Source organism: Ovis aries, chromosome 6 (genome assembly GCF_016772045.2).
Source record: "Ovis aries strain OAR_USU_Benz2616 breed Rambouillet chromosome 6, ARS-UI_Ramb_v3.0, whole genome shotgun sequence".
Classification (NCBI taxonomy): domain Eukaryota; kingdom Metazoa; phylum Chordata; class Mammalia; order Artiodactyla; family Bovidae; genus Ovis; species Ovis aries.
In genome coordinates, this window is record NC_056059.1 from 67,145,390 (window position 1) to 67,164,629 (window position 19,240).

A 19,240-nucleotide genomic window follows, 5' to 3' on the forward strand; every position below is an offset into this window, starting at 1 on the left:
TAAAATCAGGGAAATAAGTGGCAGATGACTTTCTGAATTTTTGCTTGGTATTAGCAACAAAGCCTCTTTTAGACCCATAAAAATTCTTTAAATATATAATCATGAAAAAATTTTTTCCTGCCATGTTTCCATTTATTCTCAAATGTGACACAATTAGAGTTCTTGGGACATAGACAAAAATCTCTAATAAACAAATCAGCAGTAAAAAAAGTAATTAAGTTTGTGTGGACTACCTAATTTATGAATTCTTCAAAAATTGTTTTAACCATAATTTTCAATTGGCTTTTAAGATTATTTCCGGATCGCATTTCCATAGGTGAGTGGCACATGCTGTCTTACAAAATCATGTTTTTAAGAATACAGTAAGCCTTCTAAAATTACATTATAAACAAATAAATCTGTTACTTTTTTACTAAAAGGTTAGCAGTAGAAATCAAACTCAACAATGTGGTAGTAATTTAATGCCGTGTAGTAGTAGCAATTCTGAATTTAAATTGGATGGTGGAGAAGAGGTTTTGTAATTCCAGTATAGCAAATATTTTTGAAAATTCATTCCTATATCAACTTTGGTGCCTATCTTGACTATTCACCTAGAGGCCATCTTGGTGATTTGGCTGTCTTTAGTAAATGGATAGAGTTGAAAGAGGAAAACTTTATCTGTGTATTTGAAATGACAGGAAACATTCACTGTAACTTTAAATAATGGGGCTAGAGTATCGACTCATTATTCTAGGGAACTCTGTTACTTCTAAAAAGGAAGCCTAGGGCACTGATAAAAAGTGAATCAATTGTGTCTTCCAAAAACAGAAATTTTAAATACCTCTTGTTTCTGTCAACACTTTTTTTTCTCCTTTAGAGTAGCTGAAACAAAATATGCCTAGAACTTTTATTTAGCTACCAGGATTTTAGCAAAACCAAAAGCTTAGAAGATAAATACAAGGTGAGTAGAAGATAGCAACACAGAATTCCAGTCGTGATTTTAGAAGAAAAACACATAATTCAGGGTGAAAAGCAGACAGATCTTAACACAATATTGACTGGGAGCTTTTTGCAGAAACTAATTTCTATGGCCGGTGACTTATTATGTAAGTGAATACTGAAACATCTCTGGTGATAACATTCAGGTAATGAAAGATATATTAATATATCTCCTGTCAATAAGTTAAATACCTAGAGTCAAAAGTTCTGCTTTCTACCATAAACCTTTTAATTCTGAGCAAGAGCCAAGCCAATCAAGATACAGAGGTGTTTCCAGCAGGTAATTTAACATTTCCCCAAGGTGATACACTGTAAGCATTTCTTTAAAGTTTATTTAGGGAAGAACCTGACAGTTACAACAGAGAGAAAGAGGGCTTTGGCTAGCAGGGTTCCAACGTACAAGCCCCACTGGGCAGAAGAGAAGTCCTGCAGGTAACTCAGCTCATCCTTTCTAAAGACAGTTAGGTGCCCGTTTGCAGCTACTGGATCCATTGGATGTCAACACAACTCCCACAAGGCCCCCCAACTGAATTGTCTATTATTCCCAAAGCAAATATAAAGTGTCCCTGAAAAAAGTCATGGTAAATTTAATTTTTTTCATCTTTTTTCATAGGTTTTTAGAGTTCCTTGAATTAGAACCATGAGCCACTGTTGAACCTGCCCCTTCATCCACAAGAAACTAATTGACCATAAGATGCTAGAGTCCTTGTCACTTGTCTGTATGTGTGAATTAGTGTGACTCCACTAAGTCCTCACCAGTTGATTGAAATACCTCTAGTAATAACAACTCACCATTTCTTGAGACAACATTTCCATATATATACAACTTTAGTGGGGTTTCCCTGCTGGCTCGGATGGTAAAGAATTTGCCTGCAATGTGGGAGACCTGGGTTCAGTCCCTGAGTTGGGATGATCCCCTGGAGAAGGGAATGGCTACACACTCTGGTATTCTTGTCTAGAGAATTCCATGGACAGAGGAGACTGGCGGACTACAGTCCATAAGGTCGCAAAGAGTTGGACATGACTGAGCGACTAACACAATGACAGGACAACTTTAGTATTCATGAAGTCCTTAGTCAAGTTAGACTTTACTTCTTTATGACTTTCAGTTACTGGTTTTCTCTTTGCCCTGTGGAAGTACAGAGAAAAACTGCTCTTCCAGTCGTGGCCCAGGAGCATTTGCGGGTGGCTGTGGTGCACACTCAGGGCCCTCACACCACCAGGTGCCCCAACTATTCTTCACATGAACAGATTCTGAATCACTATTCTGGCCCTTTTTCTCTAGACATAATTGTTTTGTTTCTGCTCCATAAATGAACCTTAGGTCTAAGATTTTCAACTCAAGTTGACCTAAGGTCTTTTTTAACCGATGCATATGAGTCAATATTAAAAGAAAAGCACTGAACCACCAAGCCAACCCTCAAGAATAATCTAGTGTTTCCTGATCTATTCAACAGGATTCTGAGAGCAATGAAGAATAGCAATTTAAATTTTAGCTCATTGTTCTGCCAACTGAAGCTCACTCAGAAGGAAACTAAATCATCTTTGATACCATACAACTCAATGTAAAACTGTAATTATTTAACATATATAGAATGGTTTACGCATGAATTTTCAGGAACATATCAATTATAAAAAGCAATCCCCAACTACTGTCAAAGTACTTTGAATTCCCATTGACCCAGACATTTAGGAGAGCTCCCTAATGGAAGAGTTTATTTATTGATACATTCATTCCAGCAAATATTTATTGAGTGCCTACTATAAGCTAGGCACTGCTCTGGACATTGGTTATACAACAATGCAGAAAGTCATAAGTTCTCTGCCACTGTGGGGCTTATAAAGTTAGACAGAGGACATACAGACAAGTGAAAAGGGACACAGCCAGGCTGCAGTGAAAGACAATAGAACCACCAAGGGTGGTGGGTGACCAGAGAAGACTTCTCTGTGGAGATGTCTTTTGAGGAGAGGACATAGTTCAAGGAGATAGATCCAACCTGATGAAGGGAGAAGTATGTGCAAAGGAAGATGGGAAAAGGTTGTCATTTTTGAGAAAGGTCAGTGTCGCCGTGGTAGGGTTGATGACACCAGAGAAGCAAGAAAGTCTTGAAAAGCCACAGCAGGAAGTTGAGCTTGTAATCTAAGTCTAAGGGAAAACCTTTGAAAGGGTAGGGGCAGGAGAATAACATCACCTAATTTGTGTTTTTATTTTTTCCCCTTTCAGTCTTATTTAGACACAACTGACATACAGCACTGTATACGTTCAGAATATACAGCTAATGATTACCACAATAGACTTAGAAAACATCTATCATTTCATACAGATACGAAATTAAATAAATAGAAAAAAATTCCTTGTGATGAGAACTCATAGGATTTACTCTCTTAACAACTTTCATATAACATACAATAACATAACATACAATAACATACAATAGTGCTCATTAGGGTGGTATCATCCACATATCTGAGGTTGTTGTTTTTGCCACCAGTCTTGATTCCAGCTTGTAACTCATCCAGCCCAGCACTTCTCATGATGGGCTCAGCGTATAGATTAAACAAACAGGGTGACAGCAGACAGCCCTGCCGTACTCCTTTCTCAATCTTGAACCAATCAGTTGTTCCATACGGTGTTCTGATTATTGCTTCTTGACGTACATACAAGTTTTTCAGGAGACAGGTAAGATGATCTGGTATTCCCATCTCCTTAAGAGCTTTCCACAGTTTATTATGATCCACACAATCAAAGGCTTTGGCATAGCAGATGAAACAGAGGTAGATGTGTCTCTGGAATTCGTTAGCTTTCTCTGTGATACAGCAAATGTTCACAATTTGATTTCTGGTTCCTCTTCCTTTTCTAAACCCAGCTTGGACATCTGAAGTTCTTGGTTCACATAATGCTGAAGCCTAGCGTGCAAGATTTTAAGGATGACCCTACTAACAAGGGAGATCGGTGAAATTGTCCGATGGTTAGCACATTCTTTAGTGCTAACCTTCTTGGGAATTGGGATGAGGATTGATCTTTTCAAGTCCTGTGGCCACTCATGGGTCTTCCAGATTTGCTGACTTGACGAATGCAATGCAACTAAGAGGTGGGAATTATCATTTTCACTAAACAGGAGAGGAAACAGAAGGTCAGAAAGGTCAACTGAAGTGCCAAAACCTTACAGCTGCACATTGGCAGGGCTGTGGTTTAAATCAGGTTTCGTCTGTCCCCAGACTTTCAAGCGCATTCTCTGCATTTGCCAGATTAAGTTCTCTGATGTCCAGGGAACGTATTATTTATTCAGGGGAAAGCACAGTGCTTTTAAAGAAGTTCGTTTGAGAAACCTCCCTCAACCCCTTCCACAAAGCTATGAAACTTGAATACATGGCAGAAAACTATCCTATAGATCCCAGGTTTGAGATATAAGCTTTCTTTAGTCCCTAGTTATGTGGATAGATAAATAATTTTTTCATATAATTTATCTATTTTCATGACTAAAATATGTATAACAGAAACTGACATACTTCATACTTTTTTGGACAAATTCAATTAGGTCTGGCGTGAGAAATATTGACTCCAAAATTGATGTATTAGCTAAACTTTGATTGGGACATGATGACTCAGGTATTGAGCTAAATACTTTATAAAGTGAAGTCACTCAGTCATGTCTGACTCTTTGCGACCCCATGGACTGTAGCCTACCAGGCTCCTCCATCCATGGGATTTTCCAGGCAAGAGTACTGGAGTGGGTTGCCATTTCTGTCTCCAGGAAATCTTCCCAACCCAGGGATCAAACCCAGGTCTCCTGCATTGCAGGCAGACGCTTTACTGTCTGAGCCACCAGGGAAGCACAAATACTTTATATGAGTTGTCTTAATCAAAAGGCAAAAAACATGGAACACTTTACAAATTTGCAAGTCCTCCTTGCGTAGGCTCAAGCGGTAAAGAATCTGCCTGTAAAGCAGGAGACTCAGAATTTATCCCTGGGGTAAAGGATGATTTCCTGGAGGAGGAAACGGCAACCCACTCCAGTATTCTTGCCTGAAGAATCCCATGGACAGAGGGGTTTGCAGTGCTATACAGTCCGTGGGGTTGCAAAGAGTCAGACACAACTAAAGCGACTTAGCCCCTTGGGTAAGAACCATGTTCATCCTCACCGTATCATTTGAATATGGTATACGAGCTACCAAAATAAACAGTAAATAAGAATTATTTCCTTTCTACAGATGTTAAAAATATCTGCTAAGGATGGAGAGGCAAATCAACACTCCAGAGGAAAAAATCAATAGCAAATATCCCATTTTTTAATGTTAAGAATTTATTTCATGAGCAAAGTTCCTCTGCAAAGTACTAGAAGGTGTAAGTGGGGTAATGAAGATTAGCAGGATCTCCTGGGTGTCTTCTAGAAACAAAGCCAAGGCTGCACCTTTCAGGCCATTAACCCTGCTTCTGCTTTGTAAAGTCATAGGCCTATTATTTCAACCCTGTAGGAAAGGGTGATGGTCATATATCAAAAGCATGTGGCTTCAATGGCTGCCTCCTCTTCCAAACACAGAGACTTAAAGTGTGTCAAAAGTCATCCAGAAATAGCTGTCATTCTACTGGCCTAGGAACTGCTCATTTCTCTCTACCAACTTTCTGATATTTTTAAGCTATTCCTTCTAAGTCACATAATATTAGAGCTACCTAAATCATTTATCAGCCAAATCTCTATACCTTGAGATATATTTTATTGAATCAATATAACTATGGATTATCCTGTGCTATAAGATATCCTTTAATTATCCTGTATTATAGTCCCTGATACACACATTTATTCTTTAGTAAATGAAACTATTAATGAAACTGTTCAATTAAACTGTTAAGTTTAATTGTTATAGAGTAAGTTCATTGCTATATAATATAGCTGAGTATAGTTGAGATCTTAAAGGGACAGATTAAAAAATGTACTACTTATATATCACAGTAGATCTTTTAAAATTTAACCCTAAATATTATTAAGTATCTGTCTTCTCTAGGATGGAATAAAAGCAATTTTCTATTATTTGAATCCCTGGAGAAGGGAATGGCTACCCACTCTGGTATTCTTGCCTGGAGAATCCCATGGATAGAGAAGTCTCATAGAGTCCATGGGGCTGCAAAGAGTCGGACACGATTGAGTGAGCACACGTTATTTGAATAGTAGAGAAAATCAGTAAAACAAATGATCCAAAATGGTGAAATATAAAAAAATATTTGATATATAATAGATAAGAATTATTTTGTATGTTTTACCTTTCTGAACTGATTGTGCTTATTACATTTAGCTTGCGGGTCTCATGCACACTGGTCTGAAAGTACAATTAGAAAAGTAAATATAATACAATAATAAGTGTTATAAAAAGTAGGAGAAGTCCCCAAAAGATACCTGAAAATTGACTATAAATTATTATCCATTATAACAGAGAAAATGGAAAACTCTTACATGAGAGCATTTCTCAGGATGAACTAGGTCAGGAGAAAAACAAATTTTACCTAAAAGTGCCCTGCAGACTCTGAGCAGCTTAACTAGAATATTACAACTGATTTAGCTGAGAGTAGAGATTGAATTATCATAAAAAGATGATCAAAATGAGTTTAAGAGTCTCCTGGAGGCTGAATGCACTCTCTTTCTTTGTTTTATTTACATACTCATGAGTCCATAGAGAAATTAAAGCAAAGAGATATAAGTGAAATTGTTGAAATTATGGAGAAACAGAATCCAACGCCAGCAACCTTGAGTATTCTACCTAATTTTCTTTCCATTCATACAATATCTTACATGTTTTCTGCGATCCTTCAATATCTAGCATATAGTAGAAATACTCTGTGCTCTCAGTGTCATCAGTACTGCCTCTTCTTTTTGGTCCACTGAGAGCTATTGCTGACTTTTACCGAGCTCTTCATAAAAGCCTCACACTGTCATTTAATCCTCACGTGAACTTTGTAAAGCATGATGATTATCTACATTTTACAGACGAGTAGGCTTAGACGCACAACTTATAGCCTGTGTGTCGAATCAGTTCAGTTCAGTTCAGTAGCTCAGTCATGTCCGACTCTTTGCAATTCCATGAATCACAGCACGCCAGGCCTCCCTGTCCATCACCAACTCCCAGAGTTCACGCAGACTCACGTCCATCGAGTCGGTGATGTCATCCAGCCATCTCATCCTCTGTCGTCCCCTTCTCCTCCTGCCCCCAATCCCTCCCAGCATCAGAGTCTTTTCCAATGAGTCAACTCTTCACATGAGGTGGCCAAAGTACTGGAGTTTCAGCTTTAGTATCAGTCCTTCCAGCTTTAGTATCAGTCCTTCCAAAGAACACCCAGGAATGATCTCCTTTAGAATGGACTGGTTGGATCTCCTTGCAGTCCAAGGGACTCTCAGGAGTCTTCTCCAACAACACAGTTCAAAAGCATCAATTCTTCAGCGCTCAGCTTTCTTCACAGTCCAACTTTCACATCCATACATGACTACTGGAAAAACCATAGCCATGGTGGCCCCCAAAAGACATGGCCAGGTCTTAACCTTGGGAACCTATGAATATGGCCTTATTTGGGAAAAAAGGGCCTTTGCAGATATAAAGATCTGGCGATGATGAGATCATCTTGGCTTATCTGCATGCGTAAGCCCTAAGTCCAGTGACAAGTGTCTTCAAAAGGCAAACACAGATACACAGAGAAGAAGGCAATGTGAAGATGGAGACAGAGACTGGAGTGACATGGCCACAAGTCAAGAATGCTTGAAACCACTGGAAACTGGCAAAGAAAGGAAACGCATTCTCTCCCTGGAACCCCCAGAGGGAGCACAGCCCAGACAGATTTTGGACTTCTAGCTTCTAGAACTGTGAGAGAATAAATTTCTGTTTAAAACACCCAGCCTGTAGTAATTTGTTATAGTCACCCTAGGAAATTAAAGTAACCACCACCACATTATAATGCCACTGTTCTAGGAACATAACAGATAGTTCTCTGCCACTATTACAAAGTTTGACTCTTAAGTAAGACCTAACAGAGTTTCTCTCTTTATTATGCAAGCATTCTCTGCAAATGAGTCTTTCTTTTTTTTTTTTTTTATGTTTTAAATTTTAAAATCTTTAATTCTTACATGCATTCCCAAACATGAACCCCCCTCCCACCTCCCTCCCCAGAACATCTTTCTGGGTCATCCCCATGCACCAGCCCCAAGCATGCTGCATCCTGCGTCAGACATGCAAATGAGTCTTTCAAGGAAACATTTTCCTGAAAGCTGTGTCTGTTAACAGTGCTTGCATACTTACTTCTACAATTTAGAATCTATTGTTTCTTCTCTACTTGGTTTTTATTTTATGGTAATGTAGGCTTTTTCCAGTTAAAATAATAAATACCTTTGTTATACTCAAAACATTCTTTATACATTAAATTGGTACAAATAACATAAAACCTATTTGAATTTAAAAATACAATTCATTCTCTCATTACTACCCTGACAAGTTTCTAACATTAATTCAGAAAATAATTGATGTTATATAAGATTATGTACTTAACAATGCTTTGAAATTTAAAAAGCTCTATACAATTTCAAATATTCCATAACATATTGATTTACTTTGATAGAAAATTATTTAATATAATATTGAAATTACACTATTTCAAAATAAATAAGGCATAGGGTTATAATGTAAACAAGGAGACTATGGTAAATAATACCACATTGCATGTCTGAAAGTTGTTAAGAGAGAAGATCTTAAAAGTTTTCATCAGAAAAAAAAAAAAAAACCTGTTAACTATGTGTAGTGGTGGATGTTAACTAGACTTACTGTTGTGATCACTTTACAACACACACATATATTGCTTCGGGTGGTACACCCAGAACTAATGTTACATGTCCATATATTTCCGTTAAAAAAAAAAATGAGCTTACAAAACACACTAACTCACATGTTCTCCCTCAGGGCCCCCCAAAGAAAATCATTTTTAATCCTACTTGACATCATGCTGGACAGCCTTTGACCCTCTGCTCCTATCCTTTGTCCTCCTCAAACGCTCTGGGTTCAAGTGTTGACCATAAGAATCACCAGTGTCTTACCCAGATCAGATTTAGATGAGATTTGGAACTTCGGAGCTGATGATATTGGGATGAGATTTTGGATCTCATCTATTGTGCTCACATCAATTACTTGCCCTTGCCCAGTGGTTGTGGGCAAGCGCAATTGGTGTGAGGCCTTGGCAGACAGGAAGGCAGGAGGAGAGTGAGGTCAGGGCGTTTATGCCCTCCTCTCTCTCCCTGCAGGACCAACTGGCTGGCAGTGTCCGTGCTCCTTGGTCTTAAGTGACAGCACTTGACTTGCTGGGAGACCCCTTGCCCACAGCCCTCTCCAGGTCTGTCTGCTCCTTGACTATCCCTTGTTCTCTTAACCTTGCCCACACCTCCATAAATCCTCTCTTTTCCATCACCCTTTGAGTGTGCTGTCTTCTGCTGGAAGACCAAAACACTTACTGACTACTACGACTAATGGCGCCATAACCAGCCTGAATAATTTCTTGCCATAAATAAAATTATCCCAGATTTTCCAAAAATGTCTACTTCAAAAGAATTACCACTGGCTATGACTGGTGTGGTTTTTTTTTCCTCCTTTAACAACAATCAAAACAAAAGGCGGTAGCTTGAGATGACTCTCAGACACTCCTGCTACCACTGACTCTTATCACTGAATGCTTTTGGTTCCAAAATACCTGTCAGCACCATCCCTGATGCACTTGGGAAAGGCCAGGCTGCAGCCAAAAAGCATGATATGTTGATAGCAACCGAGGCGATGGAGGTACGTGAAGAATTTGAGGAACTTCTCCATTTCCATGCTTTTGACAATGGAGAGGGGAGATGTCAGCGTGGTGTAGTAGGGCAATATCTGACACTGGCTGTGGGTGATGTTCATGCAGGCACCTGGGAAGGTAAGAAAATTACATTTAGGAGAAGACACATAACAATTATATATTTATAAACTCATTTGATATGATAGACTAATGTGTTCATACCATAAAATAAATCTGCAAGTCAGAATAATTATGGACATACAATAGGACACATACATATATAGCAGCATTATTTACAATTGTTAAGATATGAAAGCAACCTAAGTGTCCATCAATACAAATGGATAAAAATGTAATATGTGTGTGTATATATATATACATATATATATATATATAACTGAAACCTACTAAATCAACAAAAAGAAACATTTGAAATTTTGCCATTTGCAACAACATGGATGGATTTGGAGGGTACTGTGCTAAGTGAAATAAGTCAGAGAAAGACAAATGCTATATGATATCATGACATGTGGAATCTAAAAAATACAACAAACTAGTGAATATAACCAAAAGAAGCAGACTTACAGACACAGAGAACAAACTAGTGGTCACCAGTAAGAATGGAGTGGAATACAGGGGTAAGGGAGTGGCAGATACAATCTACTAGGTGTAAGATAGGCTACAGGATATATTGTATACACAGGGAATATAGCCAATATTTTGTAATAACTACAAATGGAGTGTACTCTTTAAATATCACATAACAAATTTTTCAGAAAAGAAAGAGAAAAGAAGTATGTTTGTGATCACAAAATCAAGCTGCTAATATTCACAGAGGGATAACTTCTGTGCACTGGGAAAATGTGTGAAGAAAAACACTCTCACCTAGCCAGATGGCAATCACTATTCTAGATCACAGCTGGGCTGGGCAATATGTATCAAAAAAATATGTATTTAAAAAATGCATATACTTTGACACTGTAGTATTTCTAAAAATTTATCATAAAAAAATCACAGTTGTGCATATGGATTTATCTACAGGAATCTTCATCTCTGTACAGCTTATACTTAAAAAAAAATAGCAATCACCTAAACATTCAACAAAGGAAACTGGTTTAAAATATTATGGAACAAACAACAGAAAACTCAGTTACATGAAAGATGCTTTAGAAGACTATTAATCACATAGAATGATGTCTATAATAAATAAAAGTTACTAATCACAAACTAATTGTTATACCATGATCCTGTTTTTTTAAAATAGATGATTATCAAGAGTTTCCAGTCCTGCCCATGTCAACAGTTCAGGGTCAGCTCAGAGACTCTGACCTTATTTTCCTCCAAATTGGTGCTCCTGAGAAGGATCACTTCCATGGCTTTTTCTTCTCCTTCATGCTATAAAATTGCACGATTGGCCAAAAAATGAAGGGTGCATTTTTTTGGACTTCATCAAACTCATAATGCAAAATGGGAAATAAAGGAATCAGAAAGAAAGAAAAATCCAAACTAAAATATGTAGACAGAACACAAATAGGCATAAACATGCATTCAGCTTCACATGAGTGCCGAGGTGGGAGTTCTGGGCAAGTTTCACAAATATGACACTGAAGTCTTTCAGGAAGGAAGTTAAAATGCATTGGTGTGGGAAAGCATTACAAGCCAAAAGAAGGTACAGACAGTGGAGTTCAAAATGATACAATTCTATGTATTGTGCTACAAGCAGAAAAGCTGGCTTACAAGAGGTAAGAGTAAATTTATGTCCATCCAAAATATGAAACAATTCATGAAAAATTCAGTATCAAGAAAACCGATTACAAATCAGGTTTGTGCCAGGCACCAAAACAAGTGCTCAGATCTCCTCATTCAGAATGATCTCATTTCTACAACCCAAGAAAGTGATATCATTTCTGTATTACACACGAAGCCAATTTTGGAAAAGCTAAGATATCTGTTGAGGAGTGCACAGCTATTATGTGGAAATTCTAGATCTTCAAATTTATGTATTCTGAGTAACTTCCATTTGGAGCTACCTTAAGCTAACACAAAGAGGGTTATAATGTTAAAAAACAGTTTTTAAAGAAGATAATTCCTAATGGCCTATGAAAGAAAGAGGCCAAAAAGCGTGTAATGATATACCACAAGATCCATATTTATATTCATAGATAATATCACATGTTATCCTTCATTTTATATTACATTATTTTCTTTAGGAGTCATCAGCTTTGGGGTTTATATACTTGATGATAAACCATATTGCATGAGATCATCAAAAGGCTCATTTATCCCACCAAGGCAAAGAAAACACAGAATACTGAGTGATCACTTAAAAAATACAAGATAATAAGGAAAATCATACTTTAGTTGGCTCTATTATGTTCATGACAGTGTGAGCTGTACAAAAGAAAAAAAAAGATTTTCTAATAGCAAATTCCTTTGGGAAAAGAGAAAAATGATAAATAATAGTCTGAAACCTTAACATATGTCTCAAAAAAATTGGTATGGACAAAAATAATAATGTTTTATACTTATATAATAGTTTTATAGAGTTTTCCAAAGTAATCCTATTAGGATTATAAACTCATTATAGATGAAGGAACTAAAGTCCTCATAGATATGTAGGTAGCTGGAAATGTGATAGATGGATGGACAGGATGGATAGACAAATAGGTAGCTAGGGACATAGACAAAAAGTGATTTGCAGGACACTCAGTAACTGAAGAGCCTCTTAAGGGTAAAAGAGGAGAGTGAAAAAGCTGGCTTAAAACTCAACATTCAAAAAACGAATATCATGGCATCAAGTCCCATCACTTCATGGCAAATAGAAGGGGAAAAAGTGGAAGCAGTGACAGATTTTTTCTTGGGCTTCAAAATCACTGTGGATGGTGACTGCAGCGATGAAATTAAAAGGCGCTTGCTTCTTGGAAAGAAAGCTATGACAAACCTAGACAGCATATTAAAAAGCAAAGATATCACTTTGCCGACAAATGTCCGTCTAGTCAGAGCTATGGTTTTTCCGTAGTCATGTATGGATATGAGAGTTAGATCATAAAGAAAGCTGAGTGCCAAAGAATTGATACTTTTGAACTGTGGTGTTGGAGAAGACTCTTGAGAGTCCCTTGGACTGCAAGGAGATCAAACCAGTTAATCCTAAAGGAAATCAATCCTGAATATTCGTTGGAAGAACTGATCCCGAAGCTGAAGCTCCAGTACTTTGGCCACCTGATACAGAGTCAACTCATTGGGAAAGACCCTGATGCTGGGAAAGATTGAGGGCAGGAGGAGGAGTGGGTAACAGAGGATGAGATGGTTGGGTGGCATCACTGACTCAATGGATGTGAATTTGAGCAAACTCCAGGACATAGTGGAGGACAGCGAAGCCTGGCATGCTGTAGCTCCATGGGGTCACAAAGAGTCAGACACAACTTAGTAACAACAACAACAGTCAGTAACAGAGGTGGGACTGATACACAGGTCCTCCATCTCTCAGGCCAGCATTCATCCCTCTATACCACAGCTGTCAATAACACAACAAATGCCAAAGGAATTCAAAAGAGCAAGAACTCAATGTAGCGTGAATGACTAGGGAAGACTTAATGAAGAACAACTGGATTTGCTGATCAAAAATACCTGACAGAAACGATAAAAACAGGGTACTTACTAACGGTAGGGAAAAAATTACTACAAAGACAGAATCATAATTGCACATGACACAGAATGACTAAAAACTTGAATCTGGGCAGAAAAGCACTCAACTGAGAATTTGCTAATAGCCAAAAAATATAAAAGGGAATTACTTTTTAAGACTCTTGATTTCAAGCCTTTTATATTCAAGAAATTGTATAAATTTCCTATCATCCTTTCTGCCTCAGTGTGCATGTCAAATGTTGTTTTTTCCCCAGAATGTTCTTGCCTTTGAAACATGTAATTCTAGTCTTGAATTTGTGCACATTCTCATGAGGGGCAAATGATTTTGCATAAGCCAACTACATAACAGGCACCACGCAGAGTCATTTCTCTGAGGGGAAAGGAAGGGCACTTTTGGAAATGGATTCATTTATTGTTGCTGCTCTTCCAACTTGATTTTCATAAGGTAGAGAAAAGAGGGGAATGTTTGTTTCTCTTCCCTGGGCATTTACTACTGACTCCAGTAGAAATTAGAAGGCAAGGATGTTGCTGTGTAAGAATAGATAAAATAATACAATAGATAATTAACCATAGTGTTCCTATAGACATTATTATTCAATTAAATGTGTCTTTTAAACGATTATTACTTTAAGTTGGGGAACTTGAGGAGGAAAACTTAGAAACAGATTTTAAGAGCAAAATTACTTCTTGATGCAATGTATTTCTGGTGAACCAGAAATATTTATTGTGATTAGTTCCTAAATTCTAAAACAGCATTGCCAATAAGGCATGATTTAATAACAAATTACCAAAGTATATGCTGATTAAAACACAGGTCCCAATTTGAGGGAAAAAATTTAATATGAAAAATAAAATGCTGCTTGTATTGAAGAAGATATTGATTTTTTTGTTTTCTTAATCTGACTCAACAGTTTCTAGATAAAACTGGGGCTTTCTCAACTCACATCACATTGCTAAAACTTCTAGTTACTAGAATGAGGAAAGAAAGATAGGTCTGCTTTAAAAGTTTTCCTTATGCTCATTTGGGAATTAGGATAAATTCTGTGTTGTCTACTTTTGGAATTAGGTAATGTGGAGCTAGAAATTCTTACTTATATGATTATTTTTAATGCAAAATTAACTTCAGAAAATTCTTGCACAGAATTTATTTCAGCAATGGGTTCTTTTTAAAAATCCCTTAAGACCAAATAAAGATTATATTTAAATAAAAGCAAAATAGTATCTAAACCATAATGATTATTACATAATAGTGTTATTTGACAGGTAAAATCTTCTTAAATTAAGAATAATAAAATGTCAACTTTCCAAAGTACTTTGCTGTCTTTTCTGGACAAAAGATAACCTTTTGTAGACACAAACTAACAAGAAACCTCAGTAACCTTTCTGACTTCCTATGTATGATTTCACATTTAATTGAAGGGCTACTGATAAGGATTCCATTGTATCAGAAGGGAATATTTTATCAGAGTTTGGCTTGGTTTGCCCTAACTTACTTATTTTACCTCATGAATTTTCTTCACAAGACTTCCTTGTGGATGCTTCAACATTTGTCTGTCTGACTTCCAGATCTTGAGAATTTGACAGGACTGTAAGGGCGAGTTCTCTACACACAGCCCGCTACAGTGATTTGGGAAGAAAGCCACGGCAGCATTGGCCCTCTTCACATGTTTTCCTTTATCATTCCTTTCATCCAGTCTGTCATTAATTTTGTTGCTGTTTTCCCAGATGATAACTCTTATTCCTATACCTCTGTAGTTTAAATTCTAGCTTTTTGTGGTTACATATGGCACTTTTATCTGCATATTTTTATCTCCACTATTTACTGAAAAACTGCAGCATTGTTTTCTGCCCTTTCACATACTTTGCCCTCCTTACAAGTAACTCTGTTTCACAGCTGAGGAAACAAGGTTTGCGTAATTTTCCCATAAGATTCACATCACTAAACCTAAATATCCATCAACAGAGGAATGGATAAAGATATAGTAATGTATACAGTGAAATATTACTCAGCTATAAAAAAAGAATAGAGCTTCCATGGTGGCTCAGATGGTAAAGAAGCTGCCTGAAGTGCAGGAAACCCAGGGTTGATCCCTGGGTCAAGAGATCCCCTGGAGAAAGGAATGGCTACCCACTCCTGTATTCTTGCCTGGAGAATCTGATGGACAGAGGAGCCTGGTGGGATACAGTCCATGGAGTTGCAAAGAGTCTGACATGAATGAGCAACTAAATAAAAAAGAATAACGCCATCTGCAGCAACAGATGGACCTAGAGATTATCATACTAAGTGAAGTACGTCACACAGAGAAAGACAAATATTATATGATATCACTTATATGTGGAATCTAAAGAAATGATGCAAATAATATTTACAAAACAGAAGTAGACTCACATACCAAAGGGGAAAGCAAGAGGAGGAATAAATTAGGAGTTTGGGATTAACATATACACACTGCTGCTGCTGATGCTAAGTCACTTCAGTTGTGTCCAACTCTGTGCGCCCCCATAGACGGCAGCCCATCAGGCTTCCCCGTCCCTGGGATTCTCCAGGCAAGAACACTGGAGTGGGGTGCCATTTCCTTCTCCAATGCATGAAAGTGGAAAGTGAAAATTGAAAGTGAAATCGCTCAGTCGTGTCTAACTCTTAGTGACCCCATGGACTGCAGCCTACCAGGCTCTTCCATCCTTCTCCAATATACACACTACTATACATAAAATAAATAAATAAGAAGGACCACCTATATGGCACAGGGAACTACATTCAATATCTTATAATAACATATAATGGAAGAGAATCTGAAAATATATATATATATACATACACACACATATAACGGAATCACTTGCTATATATCTGAACCTAATACAACACTGTAAATAAACTATTCTTCAATAAACAAGTTTAAAAAAATTAAAGATTCACACAGCTAATAAATGCCAAAGCTAAAATTCAACTCAAATCATCCTAACCAAGTCCAAGTCTCTTTCCATCAACAGCTGTGCCCATAATCCAAACATTAAAATTGAAGATATTTCCTCCCTGGAATTCCTACCACATTGGTTGGGGCCCCATGAGTTCTATGGAGGCTGGTAGGCTCTTTTTCACTACTCATTCAACAAATATTTATTGACTTCTTATCTATGTCAGGAGAAAGCAATGGCACCCCACTCCAGTACTCTTGCCTGGAAAATCCTATGGACAGAGAAGCCTGATGGTCTGTAGTCCATGGGGTTGCTAGGAGTTGGACACGACTGAGCAACTTCCCTTTCACTTTTCATTTTCATGCACTGGAGAAGGAAATGGCACCCCACTCCAGTGTTCTTGCCTGGAGAATCCCAGGGATGGGGGAGCCTGGTGGGCTGCCGTCTATGGGGTCACACAGAGTTGGACACGACTGAAGCGACTTAGCAGTAGCAGTATCTGTGTCAGGCACTGCTTGAGGAGCAGAGCAAATGTGCATGTGTGTGTGCTTAGTCACTCAGTCATGTCCGACTCTGACACCATGGGCTGTAACCTGCCAAGCCCTTCTGTCTATGGGACTCTCCAGGCAAAAATACTGGAGTGGGTAGCCATTCCCTTCTCCAAGGGATCTTCCCAACCCAGGGATTGGACCCAAGACTCCTTCACTGCAGGCAGATTCTTTATCGTCTGAACCACTAGAGTAGCTCACAGAGCAAATGACATGATGCAATATGCAGGTCAGGAAGCAACAGTTAGAACTGGACATGGAAAAACAGACTGGTTCCAAACAGGAAAAGGAGTATGTCAAGGCTGTATATTGTCACCCTGCTTATTTAACTTATATGCAGAGTACATCATGAGAAACGCTGGGCTGGAAGAAGCACAAGCTGGAATCAAGATTGCTGGGAGAAATATCAATAACTCAGATATGCAGATAATACCACCCTTATGGCAGAAAGTGAAGAGGAACTAAAAAGCCTCTAGATCATGGCATCTGGTCCCATCACTTCATGGGAAATAGATGGGGAAACAGTGGAAACAGTGTCAGACTTTATTTTGGGGGGCTCTGAAATCACTGCAGATGGTGACTGCAGCCATGAAATTAAAAGATTACTCCTTGGAAGAAAAGTTATGACCAACCTAGATAGTATATTCGAAGCAGAGACATTACTTTGCCGACTAAGGTCCGTCTAGTCAAGGCTATGGTTTTTCCTGTGGTCATGTATGGATGTGAGAGTTGGACTGTGAAGAAAGCTGAGCACCGAAGAATTGATGCTTTTGAACTGTGGTGTTGGAGAAGACTCTTGAGAGTCCCTTGGACTGCAAGGAGATCCAACCAGTTCATTCTGAAAGAGATCAGCCCTGGGATTTCTTTGGAGGGAATGCTGCTGAAGCTGAAACTCCAGTACTTTGGCCACCTCATGCGAAGAGTTGACTCATTGGAAAAGACTCTGATGCTGGGAGGGATTGGGGGCAGGAGGAGAAGGGGATGACAGAGGATGAGATGGCTGGATGGCATCACTGACTTGATGGACGTGGGTCTGAGTGAACTCCGGAAGTTGGTGATGGACAGGGAGGCCTGGCATGCTGTGATTCATGGGGTCTTAAAGAGTTGGACACGACTGAGTGACTGAACTGAAACTGAAAACAAAATCCCTGCCCTTATGGAGCTTTTATTCTAGTCACGGGAGACAGACAACAGACACTTTACTGTCTGGCATTGATACACACAGTCATAGTACTAATACTCAGCAAGAAACAAAGCAGCAGACGTGCTTTAATTAGGAGAGCCTAATATCACAATAAATCTTTACTTATTAGGACGGGACAAAGGAAAGTTAGTTTTGAAAGTGAACTCCTTTCTTAAGAAATATGCCAGAATCAAATATTGAGGCAGCACAAATATATTTTCTCAAATTTAGATGTCAGTGTTTTGATTTTCAATAATTTATATTCAGGCTCATTGAAGACAGGCTCATCTGTCCTCATTGTTCCTATTATAACATTTGTCATCATTTCATATTTACTAAAGATTTGTAGCCACCAAATAAAAGTATCAAAGGAAAGCAGCTCCCTTCTCTCCACTAGATTAATCACAGCAGCTCAGATATTCTGTTGGAGTAAGAAGCCACAGCGAAGGCTTGCTTCAGAGAACCAGCTTTCTGGGGCTGGGGGGGGGGGTGGTCTAGGAGGGGGTTTCAGCAAAGTTCCCATAAGCACACCACTCAAAGTACTCCTGGGCCTCTTTATAACATTATCTGAATTTGCTCTCATTACAACAACTGGACTAGGTGATAAGATATTATTTATTTGTGTTTGTTCTCAGCATCCTTCCACATTTATGGAGAGACTTTGTCCTGTGAATAGAAATCACTTGATACCAAAGAGTATACACCCAGTTCAGTTGCTCAGTCATGTCCAACACTTTAAGACCCCATGAACCGCAGCACACCAGGCCTCCCTATCCATCACCAACCCCCAGATTCCACCCAAACCCATATCCATTGTGTCTGTGATGCCATCAATCCATCTCATCCTCTGTCATCCCCTTCTCCTCCTGCCCTCAATCTTTCCCAGCATCAGGGTCTTTTCAAATGAGTCAGCATTTTGCATCAGGTGGCCAAAGTATTGGAGTTTCAGCTTCAGCATCAGTCCTTCCAATGAGCACCCAGGACTGATCTCCTTTAGGATGGACTGGTTGGATCTCCTTGCAGTCCAAGGAACTCGCAAGAGTCTTCTCCAACACCGCAGTTCAAAATTATCAATTATTTGGTGCTCAGCTTTCTTCACAGTCCAACTCTCACATCCATACATGACCACTGGAAAAACCATAGGCTTGACTAGACGAACCTTTGTTGGCAAAG

The 19,240-nt window shown here is 38.5% G+C and overlaps 1 protein-coding gene across 7 annotated transcripts in view; it reads right to left on the minus strand.

Moving 5' to 3' along the window:
- Nucleotides 1-19,240, minus strand: part of CORIN (corin, serine peptidase) — a 297,895-nt gene that overhangs the window by 170,056 nt on the left and 108,599 nt on the right. For all 7 annotated transcript variants that reach the window (XM_060417076.1, XM_060417075.1, XM_060417074.1 and 4 more), the window contains one exon: nt 9,695-9,902. In XM_060417076.1, coding sequence (XP_060273059.1) covers nt 9,695-9,902 — 208 coding nt within the window. The remainder of the gene's footprint in view (nt 1-9,694; nt 9,903-19,240) is intronic.